This window comes from Loxodonta africana, chromosome 2 (assembly GCF_030014295.1).
Source record: "Loxodonta africana isolate mLoxAfr1 chromosome 2, mLoxAfr1.hap2, whole genome shotgun sequence".
NCBI lineage: Eukaryota > Metazoa > Chordata > Mammalia > Proboscidea > Elephantidae > Loxodonta > Loxodonta africana.
The window spans coordinates 212,322,322-212,335,499 of record NC_087343.1 but is presented as its reverse complement, the minus strand read 5'-3'; the positions used below and the strand labels follow the sequence as shown (position 1 = coordinate 212,335,499).

General features: G+C 52.0%; 1 protein-coding gene across 5 annotated transcripts in view; it reads right to left on the bottom strand.

Annotated features, from left to right (window-relative positions):
* PEMT (phosphatidylethanolamine N-methyltransferase) overlaps positions 1-11,267 on the bottom strand; it is a 94,101-nt gene extending 82,834 nt beyond the window's left edge. The window contains exon 1 of one of the 5 annotated variants that reach the window (XM_064279404.1): positions 11,253-11,267. Coding sequence is in view for 1 of the 5 variants with exons in the window: in XM_010600222.3 (XP_010598524.1) it covers positions 10,875-10,937 (63 nt within the window). In the remaining 4 variants the exon portion in view is untranslated. Of the gene's footprint in view, positions 1-8,041; positions 10,719-10,874; positions 11,028-11,252 lie in introns of those variants that run through there. The other 4 variants (XM_010600222.3, XM_010600224.3, XM_023539730.2 and 1 more) reach the window with 4 other exon arrangements.
* Positions 11,268-13,178: the final 1,911 nt, after the last annotated feature.

Sequence of the window (13,178 nt, the reverse complement as noted above, 5' to 3'; positions counted from 1 at the left end):
ATCTTCTCTGTTCGATAATATGCATTTATTAAATCAAGCACCTCGTGAATTAAGTGCAGTCCACAGCTGGGCTCAGGTGGGATGTGAGGGGAAGGAACTATGGGGGAGGGAAAGATGGCCTAGGGACCAGGGAGTCCCAGCTCTGGTCATGACTCAGCCACTTAGAGGTCACGTCACCTTGCTGCTCCTCAAAAGCCAAGCCAAACCTGCTGCTGTCGAGTTAATTCCAATTCACAGTGACTCTGTAGAACAGAGTAGAACTACCCCAGAGGGTCCCCAAGGCCGTATTCTTTAAGGAAGCAAATGCTGCATCCTTGTCCCAGGGAGTGGCTGGTGGGTTCGAATCGCCAACCTTTTAGTTAGCAACTAAGCGCTTAACGACTGCACCACCAGGGCTCCTCTCACTGCTCCTTAGCCAGCAGAATTTCTCCAGGTCTCTCCCCTTTGCCCTGTTCCCCATCTCAATCCATGGCATGTCCAACCCCCCAGCCAAAAGCAGTCCTCTTACCTCTCATCCGCCATGTACTCTGGGGCCCTGTTACTGGGCCCTGACCATCCCACCTTGGAAACCACCATCTAGTCCACACCCTTCTTCCAGCCCCACCACTTAGAGCATGGCCTACCCTGAGCCCACCAATGGTCCAGGGTGATCTTCCATGCTAATACCTACCCCATCTCCCCCACAATTTCCCACTGCCTCCAGTATCACACCCTCACCTAGCTGGCTTCACGAGCTCACTCTGCCATGTGCCTCACACTCTGACCCCACGCAGGCTTCCCAGGCTCACTCTGCCGTCCCCTCGTACCCTGATCCACACAGGATGATTCAGCAACATGCTCACTAGCTGGCCTTCCACCTGCCATCCATCCTGCCCCGCCCCACTCACCCATGCTGGATACCTCACCGTAGACACTTTCATCACGGCCGCTGCACGTGTCTGAGACTCCCTCCACCTTTCTAGACCCCTCTGGCAAACTCCTACTCATCCCTCAGCACCCAGCTGAGGCAGCTCCCCTACCTCTTCCGTGACCCCACTGTTCACCCCATTGCAATGATGTGTTCTTCTGCCCCAGTCCATAATAGTCCCTCCAGGCCAGGGACTGCTTTTTCTGCATTTTTGTCTCTAAGGTGCCCATCTACTGCCTGGCAGAGGATGAATATTTTCTACATGAGGCTGGCCCTTGTTCCATCACCAGTAACTGAGAGGGCTCCCAGCACTTCCTCCTTGTACTCTGACATCCTCCACTTGGGGGGTGCAGGCCACCCTTGACTCAGCTCTGGAATGGAGACCAGAGCAGCCTGTAGGGACTCTGCAAGCAGGGAGCCAGCAGCTCCCACCAATTCCTTGGGACACAGAGCCCCAGAACCTGATGTCACCACCCACCCAGACGCTGCGCTTCATATTTATTTCTCTGGCACCTTACAGGCTGAGAAATCAAGCAGTGTCTTCCGAGCACTGGCAGGGGAGAGACGGCCAGGGAGGGCAGGGCCAGCAGAGGCGCCTGAAAACTTGGGGACTGGCCAACAGCAAGCAGAGGTCGGCCTAGGGCCTCTCCATGGGAAGTCCTGGGTGTGGAGCAGGTGGAAGTGTGTCAGGAGGAGCACAGGGGTCAGGGCCTGGGCTGCTGCTAGGAGTCAGTGGCACGTGCGCCACCCCAGCCCTCCCTGAGACACCATTCTCCCCATCCCTCAACTCTGCAAACTCCCCTAGGCCAGCTGCCCTGCACCCTCCTATAAAAGGACCCTTTGAATCATCCCAGGTAGAGGGAGTTGCGTCGGCAGGCTGCAGCTTGAATTGACTTTTTTTTACAGTGTGTTCACTTTTGAAACGGCAGTTCCCACAGGGGTTCATACAGTAACTCTATAAATGAGGATTTTATTATTAACCAGAACTCCCTTCATGGAGCGTTCCGCGAGCAGTCTCCATTCTCCTCAGCCAGCATTCTCTATTCCTATCTTCTCCTGCACGCCTTCCACACAGTCATGCACTTGACAAGCTGCTTACAGGTACATTCTATAGGTGGCTGTAATCTGACCACGTGGAGCAGAAAGAAAATAAGTGAAAGACATTCTCTCCTGTAATTCTCCCAACAAGCCTGTGAGGTAAATGCTGCTATCATCACCACTGCCCTCATCCTACGCATCAGTAAACTGAGGCGAAGGGACTCACAATCGGCAGAGCCAACCCCTGAGTTCAAACCCCATGGGCCTGGTTCTAAAGGCCCCAGCCCTGCTGTCTCCCCAGGAGACCCCCCAAGACCTATCTCACGTGGCCTTGTGAGCCCATGCAGGCTTTGTCCTGGGTGTACGCCCTGAGCTGTCTGTCTCAGCAAGTCTCAGTCCTCAACCACATCTTAACTCAGAGGGAGAACCTGTGGAGCCATCCCAGGACCTTCCCAGGGTTAGCAATGAAAGCCCCATGTCCCAGAAATCCCTTAGACCCAGGCAAACCAGAAAGGGTGGTCACCCCAACATCACTCACCAGGTGGCCTGGTCTGGGCCTTAACCACTGCACCCTCCCGCTGACTTGGGGTCACCAGGAAGGTATCAAGTCTCTCCTTGTGGGTCAGCCATCAACAGGGATGGGCAGACCCACTGATCCTGAACCCATAAGGGCCAACCCAAAGAGGGAAGAGCGTGAGGCACAAGTTTCAGGGCAGAGTCTCCTCCATCTGAAGAGAACGTGACAGACAGTGGGAAGGAACTCACGGAGGAAACCTGAGGCTGGGAGAGAGCCGGCAGATGGCTTTAGGGGGAGCCTAGGAAGGCTTCAGTCATCCCATCAGAACAGGGGTCACCCGGGGAGCAAGGTGGGGCACTGCCTGTGAGAGGTACAAGGAATTTCTAGGGTGACGGGAATGTGGCACAAATGGTTAAGTGTTCAACTAATAACAGAGAAGTTGGTAATTCAAACCCACCCAGAGGCCCCTCAGAAGACAGGCCTGGCAATTTTCTTCCAAAAGTCACAGCCTTGAAAACCCCACGGAGTAGTTCTACACTGTCCTGAGACACAGGACCACCATGAGTCTAAATCAACTCCATGGCAGCTAGCAACAAAAACAACAGGATGTCCAGCTGGCGTCGGGGTGGGCCAGCGTATGCGCGTCAAACTCCCTGACTGCCCGCTGGTGTCCACTGGGGGCCTGCGTGGCTCACCGTGCGCACATCACCCGCAGTGAGAGGAGAGGTTTGACAAAGCGCTTCCAGAAAGGTCAGCTGAAATCATCTCCCCAGCAGCCTGTGCCCCTTGGGTTAAACCCTGCCCCCTCGTTTAATAATTCCGCTCACTGCCATTCAACAAACAGTGAGCACCCACTAAGGGGGCCCTACCTGGGGGAGCGAGGGACTAAGACAGGTAGAAGGACCCCAGCACTGGGCTAAGACACCCATAATGAACTCACTCATACCAGCTACTGAGATCAAGGGACATCTATGTAAACTCTACATATCTCATTCCATCCCTGGAAGCTCTCCTGAGGGAAAAGCACAGCCATTAATTACTCTTGCTCGGCTGATAAGAAAACCAGAGGCTTGGAGAAGACCGCATGGGTCAGTGAGGAGTCTCAGGCCACCTAGGCCTCAAGCCACTGCCGTCAAGTCGATTCCAACTCCTAGAGACCCTACAGGACAGAGCAGAACTGCCCCACAGGGTTTCCAAGGCTGCAATCTTTACGGAAGCAGACCGCCACATCTTTCTCCCAAGGGGCGGTTCCTGGGATTGAACACTGAAAGCTCCTGGGGTTGAACACTGAATGGCTGACCTTTTGCTTAACAGACAAGTACTTAACACAGGCCTTAAAGGCCCATAAAAAAGCCCATAAAGTCCTAATATAAAAGGATGCAATTGCATATTCTCCACAGCAGCATGAGGCCAGCCAGAGGCCAGAAGGACTGGAGCTCCTGCTGCCTTGGAGGCAAGGATAAAAGTCAGAGTTTCTGGGTCCTGCTGGGGTAGGGGAGGGCCCTGCAGGGTTAGCAGCAATTGACACATCCTCCCCCACCCCTTACACCCACTCCCCCCTCCCAGTTCGGGCTGAACCTGTCAAAACTGGATCAAGGCCCCCTCCCCGACCAGGTCCCAGTGCCCTCAGGTCAACCTGGTCCCCTGAGGGAAGTATCTGATAACCCCAGTCACCTTGAAGAGCAGAGAGAGAGACTGCAGGCCCAGTTGCCTGGAGAAGAGCCAGCTCAGCAGGAAAGAATGACTAATGGTTCAGTGTGGAATTCCAGGCAACTGAGGGCTTTTAGGGAGAGGGAGCCCTCTGGCTTCCCACTCTCTACTGCAGGTGCCTTCCTGATTATTCACTGCCCAAAATTCCGCCCGAAACGGGATCAGCAGCAAAGAGTCTAAAACGTGTGTAGGAGACCTGGCCGGCCACCCTCTGCAGACCCCTGGGCCACCTGAACTAAGGGAAGGGCTCCCACCCTCTGCACCCACCCCTAAAAAGCCTTGTGAAAGCAGTGACGTAAGCAGTGTCATCCTGGCTTCCTGCGCCTGGGTAACTGTAAGACTGGAAGCCCTTCAAGGTCACAGCCCACAGACCTCTCCTTGTTTGGCTAAGGACAGGGGCAACCTACCAGACGCAGGAGGAAACGTTAGCTGAGCTCCAGGAGTAATCCCACGGCGTCCTGACCAATGGGCTCTGCCACTGAAGCCCCACAGGAGGAGGCTCATAGCAACTCCACTTTACTGGGGGATTTGGCGATGCTTGAGAGCAATGTTTTATTTTCAGGGAATGATTTGCAGCAGGTCAACAGCACCCAGGGTTCATGCCATATTGTGACATCCGAGCAAACAGTAGGAGCCCGGAGAGTCAAAGTCACATCGATTGCAAGTGGCCGTTTGACTGTATACATTCTATACATTGAAGGGCAGGAGAGAGAGCTGGGGTTGCCCAGGAGGGGAAAGGGACCCACCATCACCGCAAAGCCTGCCTTTGAAATCACAGCCCCTAGTGCCTCGACCAGGTGCTGTGCACGTGCCCCTGATACTGCAAGTTGACTCCGTCAGTGTTTATTGGGCAACTTTTGGCCAGAGCCCCTATGTCTGGTGCCTGGGATACAAGAATGAGCGTGCTGGTCTTTTTCCTCTAAGAATCCTATGATCTGGCAGGAGTAGGGGAAGCTGTTATACATTAGGGCAGCTCTCTGACCCCATTTTTTCTACTCTGCACTGGGGGCACTGGCTCAGAGGAAGGACTCCGGGCTTCGGCAGCCCACAGGTCTGGGCTGGGCACAGGGCTCCACCACACATGGGCACACCTCCAATGACCAACCTGAGCCTCAAGTGTGCCTTCAGTAAAATGAGGATAATGAGCTAGCCACCAGGGTTACAAACAGGACAGAGGTGAGGACAGGTGCGAACATACAGGGTGCAGACTCCTAGTGACAAGGGTGTTCACCCCCTTTTCCTGTTTGCCTATGCTAACATAGATATTTCACCTGTCTCACTCTCTGGAGGGCCCCTTCCCCCCGGAAAGATAATCACCCTAAAGAATGAGTCAGAGAGAAGAACGCTGGCCCAGGAATGTAGACATGGTGGAATTTGAGGGCGAGGAAGCCCTGGAAACTGAAGCTGGTCTTAGAGCAGGAGGAGCCAGTTTGTCAGAAAAGTCACAGTGTGACAGTAATCTCAAATACCACTGATTGCAAAGGAGCCGTGGGAAAGACATTGCTTGGAAATGCCCTCAAGCCCCACAATAAAATCAAGTTACCAGCAGCTGCTCCAACTGCCCAAATCCATAATTCCTTTCCAGAGGTGAATGACATCCTTCATTCATTGGTTTACCTATTCACCAAATGTCTGGCCATGATGGCCCCGATGGATGGCACATGAGCTCCTCAGTCTGTGGGCTAGGAGCAGTGCACCCTTCTGGGATGGGATCTATGTGGTCTGCATTCTCCCAAGGCCCTTATCTCTTCCTCCCCTAGGTGTGACTATGCCCACCTCCCTCTTATCTCCTCTGTTTGGCTGTGGGTTTCTGGCCCTTCTCCTTTAAATTCATCTTCAAGGGCCCAGACCAGGCCCTTCTACCAGGCTGGCATCTACTGAGAGGCACCTCAGAAGAAAGGCCTGGTGATTTACTTCCCCAAAAAATCAGTCATCGAAAAACCTATGCAGCTTGATTCTACTCTGACACAGATGTGGTTGCCGTAAGTCAGAATTAACTCGATGGTAATTGTTTTGGGGGGCTTTTTTTCAATGAACAACTTTAAGTCCATAAATTCAACAACTTAGATGAAATGGGCACAAATGAAAGACACAAGCTACCAAAATTCATTCAAGAATAATCCTATATCTATTAAAGCAATTAAATTCATATTAAAAACCTTCCAAAATGAAAAACTTCAGGCCCAGATAGTTTCACTGGACAAACTCTACCAAACACAATCTCTTCCAGAACACAGAAGAGGAGGAAACACTTTCCAATTCACTTCGTGAGGCCGGCATTACCTTAATACTAAAACCAAAGACATTACAAGAAAAATACAAACCAATATTCCTCACTGAGTAGATAAATAAACATCAAATCCCACCTTTTCCTGACGCCAACTCTGAGGATATAACAGATTCCCACCTTTCACTTCTCTGTTCAGTTCTGACACCAGCACCCCCTGCAGCACCCACAGCACTCCTTCCTCTGACCCTATCCACCCAGAGCTAAGTCAGATCTCACAAGTTAAAGGAAACACACAGTCCTCCAGACTGCCCAGTCTGCTCGAGACTTCACACACCAGTCACAAGCTTTGGAGTCCCCAGGAGCTACCTTCACTTCTGACCCACTAGCTACAAACTCGGGGGCTCCCTCTACCCCTGCAGGATACCAGCCTCAAGCTTGAGAGTCCCTAAGCCCCGCTTACTTCTGACCTGTTGGTTCCCACTACTTCCTCAGGTTCAATAATTTGCTGGAACACCTCACAGAACTCACAGGAAGTGTTATACTTACAATTACAGCTTGATTATGGCAAAAATTTCACAAATGAAGGGACTCATAGGGTGAGGTCTGGGAGGGTTCCCAACATGGAACTTCCAAGTCCCAAGAAAGGGACACATCACTCTCCCACCTGCATTGATGCCTTCCACCAACCAGGAAGTCCATGGAACTTCCATGTCCAGATCTTTTATTGGGCCTCAAAGCGTAGGGATGATTGATTGAATCATGCCTCCCCATCTAAGATCACCTGATATCAGTTGGCCAGGCCAGCCCCACTCATTAGCATAAACCCTCAGGGGTGGTCTGGAGGTTTTATATAACAAAAACACTTCAATTACTTAAATTCTTTAACCCACACTCAGGAATATAGTCATAAAGATCCTCAACAAGACATTAACAAATGGAATCCATCAATATATATAAAGGATAACACATCATGACCAAGTGAGGGTCATCCTTGGAATTCAGGGCTGATTCAACATTTAAAAAACCATATGACTATCTCAATAGATGAAGAAGAAACTGAAGTTTAGAGAGATATTTTGTGACCTGCTTAAGGTTACATAATAAGTGCCAGAGTAAAGCTTCAAATCCATTCCCTCTTGACTCTCATTCAAAAAACACTGAAGGCAAAATGTATGTCCTCGGGATTTTACAAAATAAGTCATGTAATACAATGGCCAAATGTTTACTTTAACTGAAGTGATAACATCAAAAAGTTTTTTAAAAACATTTTGTATAGCAGGCAAACATCCTTCCCCAAAAGGCAGACAAGACACCCCAAACCTGCCATCAGGACTTTGCTTCAAATGGTTTACTGAGACTCCCGTATTACAAATGGGGACTGTCCAACTACAGGTACCGGTCTCCCTACCTAGCCTCTGAGCTTCCTGAAGACCACCCTCATGTGGGCTGCACTTCGCCATTTATTAAGTTCCTCTACACTCTTTATCTCATTTTGGTCTTCACCATAGCCCCATTACCAGTCCCATTTTATAGATCAAGAAACTAAGGCCCACCTCTTGGCACCTACACTGAGTAGGTGACACCACCCATCTGCTCACATGAACAGGTAGCTCTGTGGAAAAGAAAAGGGATCTATTACCTGGGCATGAAAGAAGTCCACCTGGGGCCATGGCCCTGCTCTCAGCAGCGCAATTTGCTCAGACACTCTGGGTTCTCCAAGACAGCAGGGAAGTATTTGACATACATGGCTGAGGCCAGGGTCCCCCGCCTGTGATCAGCAAGTCCCTGCTCCCATCCATCCACCAGCAAGACTCTAGAATTCCATAGCAGGGAAGGCAAAGAGTGAGACAAAAAAGGGCCTAGCGGGGCAAGTGCCAGGAATACCCCTTACCCCAATAAATAAAAATTTTAAATAAAAACAAAACCGATTCCTGGACCAACCAGAGCACGCCTGAAGAGAGCTGGCTACAGGTATAATCGGCTATGCAAGCGCTGAAGCCAGCAGTGGCACTGTCCAACACAATATGGTAACCATTAGCCAGCACGGCTACTGAGTACTTGGGATGTCATTTTGGATACGCTGGATTGTATAAAATATATTATTAAAATTTCATGTTTCTTTTTTTTTTTTTTAATATGGCTACTAGAAAATGTAAAACTCCCTATGTGACTCACATTACATTTCTATTGGATGGCACCAGTGTGTCAGATCTGGCAGCCCACGGAGTGAACAGAAACCTGGAGACTTACTCAGGCCAGGGACTGACATCTTTTAAAACCAGAGAGTTTGAGTGAGGAGGGTGAGGAGATACTGCAAATACTTGCTGTGGAGGTGGTTACGTTTGCTTTTTTTTTTTTTTCTTTTCTTTTAAAGAAAAATCCCTTGGCAACTGGAAGCTTAGCTGTACCAATGAGGACAGCAATAGAAAAAACAGATTGTTAGTCAATGAGGATCACCCTGACCTGTACCCCCCAAATGCTCCCAGCTGTCAACTGCACAGCCCCATAAGTTCTGGGAGAAAGGAGAAAGAGCAGGGAAGATTAATCTTTCCCTGCTCTTGGCTGAGCCTCTCTGCTACTCCATCTAGAATATAGGCCCTGCCTCAGGGCAAATGTGCTTGGCCAGGCTCTGAGCAGCATCCACTGTGCGTCCGTGTCCACCTGCATTCTGCCCACCCCACATTAATGGCAGCCCACCTTTCCCCACGGAATTTACTCCTCCATGAAACACTAAACCAAGCAGTGCTGATGTTGGGCCCCTCTTTGGAATTTCAACCAAAACCAAACCCACTGGTGTTGAGTCTCATAGCAACCCTACAGGACAGAGTAGAACTGCCCCACGGTGTTTCCATGGGTGTAAATCTTTACGGAAGCAGATTGCCACATCTTTCTCCTGTGGAAGGGCTGGTGGGTTCAAACTGCCAACCTTTCAGTTAGCAGCCGAGCGCTTAACCACTGCATCACTAAGGCTCCTCTGAATTCCAACAGCCCTTTTCATTTGTGATTTACTGTGGTAGAAAACATGAAGAGCCCTGTCACTGACCAGGTGGGCCTGGAGATCTCAAATGCTCCTGGGGGCCTGTCTGCATCTTGATCTGGGTGCTGATTACACGCGTATGCCCACTTTGTGAAGATGTATGGAGCTGCACTTGTAGAATCTGTCACTCATCTGCATGTTTGTTATATGTCAATGAAACGTTCCCTGTAACAATAATAATAATGTCTTTTCCTCAGCCATCCACTTCCTACCACCCTCCTGCACTCCCTCAGGGTTGGCTGCATAGCCTTTCCTTGTTCCTGGAACAAACACTTCCTCCTTAAGACTTCTGCACTGTGCTCCCTCTACCATGAGCTGTACTGGTTTATCATTCAGGTCTCCAGTCACATGTTGCTGTCTCAGAGAGATCTTTTGGAACCACTTGTCTTGGGATTTCAGTCCCACCTCCCCACCAGCTACTCTCCAAATATCTCCTTCAGAATATTTCTACTTGTTTCCCTGCCAATTGTCTCCCTCCTAGAATGAATGCTCACGGAGAGCAGGACCTTGACTGTCCCCACACCAGGCCCTCAGGAACCACTGGCTGGGTCAGTGAATGAATAAACGCACACATGAGTAATGAATAAAGGGAATGGATGGACTGAATCAGAGGCTGCTGCAAGCAGAGATGTCTCTTACGGCCTCAATGAACAGTGGCTGATTGATAAAAAAGGAGAACGAAGAATCTAAGAGGCAGTTTTGATCCACCGGAGAACACAGGCGAGCGGAAAAGTAACTGGAACTAGTAACTGGAACTGGGGACTGGGGAGAGACCCAGGAAAAGGGCAACTCAGCCAGCACTGGGTCTCCAGCTCCCGGGCTCTCGCATCCCATCCCGACACAACGCTCGCAGGTATGGGCTGTGCCATCATTGGCCCAGGACCGGGTGAGAGTCTGCAATCTGCTCAAGGTCGCAGAGTGGAGGCACCAGGGCTCACCACCGCTTTTGCCCCAGCTGCAGATCAGGCTTTCAGGCCCCTCCGTGCACACGCGCAGTTCTCACACACGCACATACCTGCTGGCCTCCTTCCACTCCTCACACTCAGTAACACACAGCCCCGGGTATACACACCCACGCTCTGAAACGCTCCGCGCAACGCGACCACACAATCCCAGAGACTCCCACGCGGACACACCCCTGGCTGACACGCGCGCGCACACACACATAATCTAAAGCCGGCTTCCTCCCTCTCTCTCACAAAAACCCCAATCTCGGATCCCTGAGTATATCAGTCTCTCGGTCACACACGCACACACGCGCACACGCACACACGCAGGCACGCAGGCACGCACGAGCCCGTTCGCCCCCGTTGCCTAGTAACGCCCGCAGCCCCGCCCCCGGGAGTCGGAGGCGGTGCCGAGCCGGCAGCCATCCGCGTCCTTCTCCCCGTGGCCCAGGTGGCCCGGCGGCCCGGTAGCCCCACGGGGTCAGTACCTGCCTGAAGTCAATACTGCCGAAGCCTCCGCAGCAGTCGGGCCCGGCAGCCGGACCGCTCATAGGCTTGGCTCGGGCCCCAGGTCCTCCCAGCCGGGGGCAGCCTCGGAGGGACCACGCGGGGCTTCGTGGCGCCTCCCGTCGCCCGAAGCCGGCCCCATCGCGCTAGGGGTACGCCGCAAGCCGGGGCGCTTTCCCGGTGACCCACACGCACATAACCCCCCCCCCCCGGCCTTGTGGGAAATGTAGTTCCCGGCCCCCGTGGGGCGTCTGGTTCCCGGGCTTGCGACGACTTCCGAGGAGCTGGGAACTACAAGTCCCAGGACCGCTGGCGGAACGCGGCCGTGTCCCCGCGCCTGCAGCCCCTCGGCCACTGACCTGGCGTCCTGTGCTCGGCTGGCGGCAGTGCATTAGAGGCCGGCGGCCGTGGGCCGTAGATATAAGTAGTTGTTGGGCAGCCCCCTGCGGACTCGGACTTTGGCCGGCGCGGCCCCCCGCCCCTTCAGAGAGTCGCTGTGCCCTGGGGCCGTGCAGGCCGAGCGAGTTTATCGCTTCCGGCCGGAGGCAGCTTCTGAGGTCTGGGCCCCCGACTCCCCCGACCTTTTCTCTCAGCCAAGACACCTCTCCTCACTCGTCCCTAATTTGTTCTACGAGCAAGACAGACAGGGGCCCTTATGCCTCTTAACGGAGACAAAGAATTACAACTCCGATAAGTGCTATGATGGAAAAAACTGGGAGCTAGGTCAGGGTAACAAAGGATGCGGTCTTAGAATGCTTGGGAAGGCCTCTGAGAAAGAGAGGTTTGAGCTGATGAGAACCTGCCAGTCAAACAAAGTGTGGGGAGGGCAGGAGAGCCAGCTAGGAAGAGGGAATGGCATGTGCAAAGGCAGAAGAAAGGATAGAATTTAGGGGCACTTCAGGAGTGGAGAAGAGGCTAGTGAGCTATGGAATAGTGGTGGAGGGGGGAGTGGCAGGAAAGAAGGAGTTAAAAATAATAGGTGGGTTTTAGATATATGGGTCCAAAAAGAAACCTTTTTGCAGCTGAGTATTACCTATATGGGGAAATAGATTCAGAGATTTGGTCGATGGCACACAGCCAGGCAGGACCAGAGTCCATGTCTCAGTGCTGTTTCCACAACACCAGTGGCTTCCCTGTTTCGGTGGCCCACTTCTCCTCCTTAGCCTACAGTACAGTTGTCAGGTGCTGTACAGTCGATTCCAACAGATAGCGACCCTGTGTACAACAGAATGAAACACTGTCCAGTCTTATGCCAGCCTCACAATCTTTGCTGTATTTGAGCCCATCGTTGGCAGCCACTGTGTCAATACATCTCGCTGAGGGTCTTCTGGTCTGGTCCCTCCTGATAACATGTCCAAAGTATGTGAGAGGAAGTCTCACCACCCTGGATTCCAAGTACAGTACAATACCTACCATTACTGAACATTTACAGACACTGCATTCCCTTCTCTGTGTTAACTGCTTTACAGATAGCCCCAGCCTTCACCACATCCTCAGGAGGGGCGGGCAGGCCAATACAGCAGAAAGGGCACTGGCCTTGGAGAAGGCACTAGCTCTGTGACTGGGGGCTTCTCTCTTTGTCTTCAGAAGTAAAACGGGAAAAAATGTGTTGGTCAAGCACATCATGAGGGAGCTGACCCCTGGAAGTCTTCACTGACAGAGGGGGTTTACAATGGGTATTCGAGGGCTAGTTCATTGACTGACCCCTGGCATTTCACAAGAGTCAGGAACCGTCCCCTGCTCAGGGGGCCCAGGCACGCCCTGCTGGAATCAGAGCCGTTTCTGGGAAGCCCACCAAGGTGGTGGGGGAGGCCCTTAGCAAACATTCTCCTACCCCACATGTCTGCCTCACTGAAGCCCCGGTGTTCTCCTGACCTACCTGGCCTCTCTTGTTGTTTTGTTACGCCAACAAAATGGATTTTTGTGTGTTTGGTTCATCTGGCGGGAACAAAGAAACATCAGAGGTCACATCAGAGCTGATGCAACTAGAGGAATACGCTGCTCCACCCCTCAGTCCCTCCACCCCTGTGAAAAGCAAACACCCCACCCAGAAGACAAACTGGAATTTGAAATGTGACTGGGTTGTTCAGATCAAAAACCTGCTGAAGATGCTTACGGGCAGAAGTCCTTGCCTCTCCCTTGAAAGCTCCCAGGTCTGAGAGGTTGTAGGGAAATCAATCATCCTGGCCAAACTCACCCATTGGAATACCCTGTAGCATCCCTGGCAGATGGAAATGTCACTTCTGCTTACATGCCTCAAGTGATGGGAGGTTCACCACCTATTG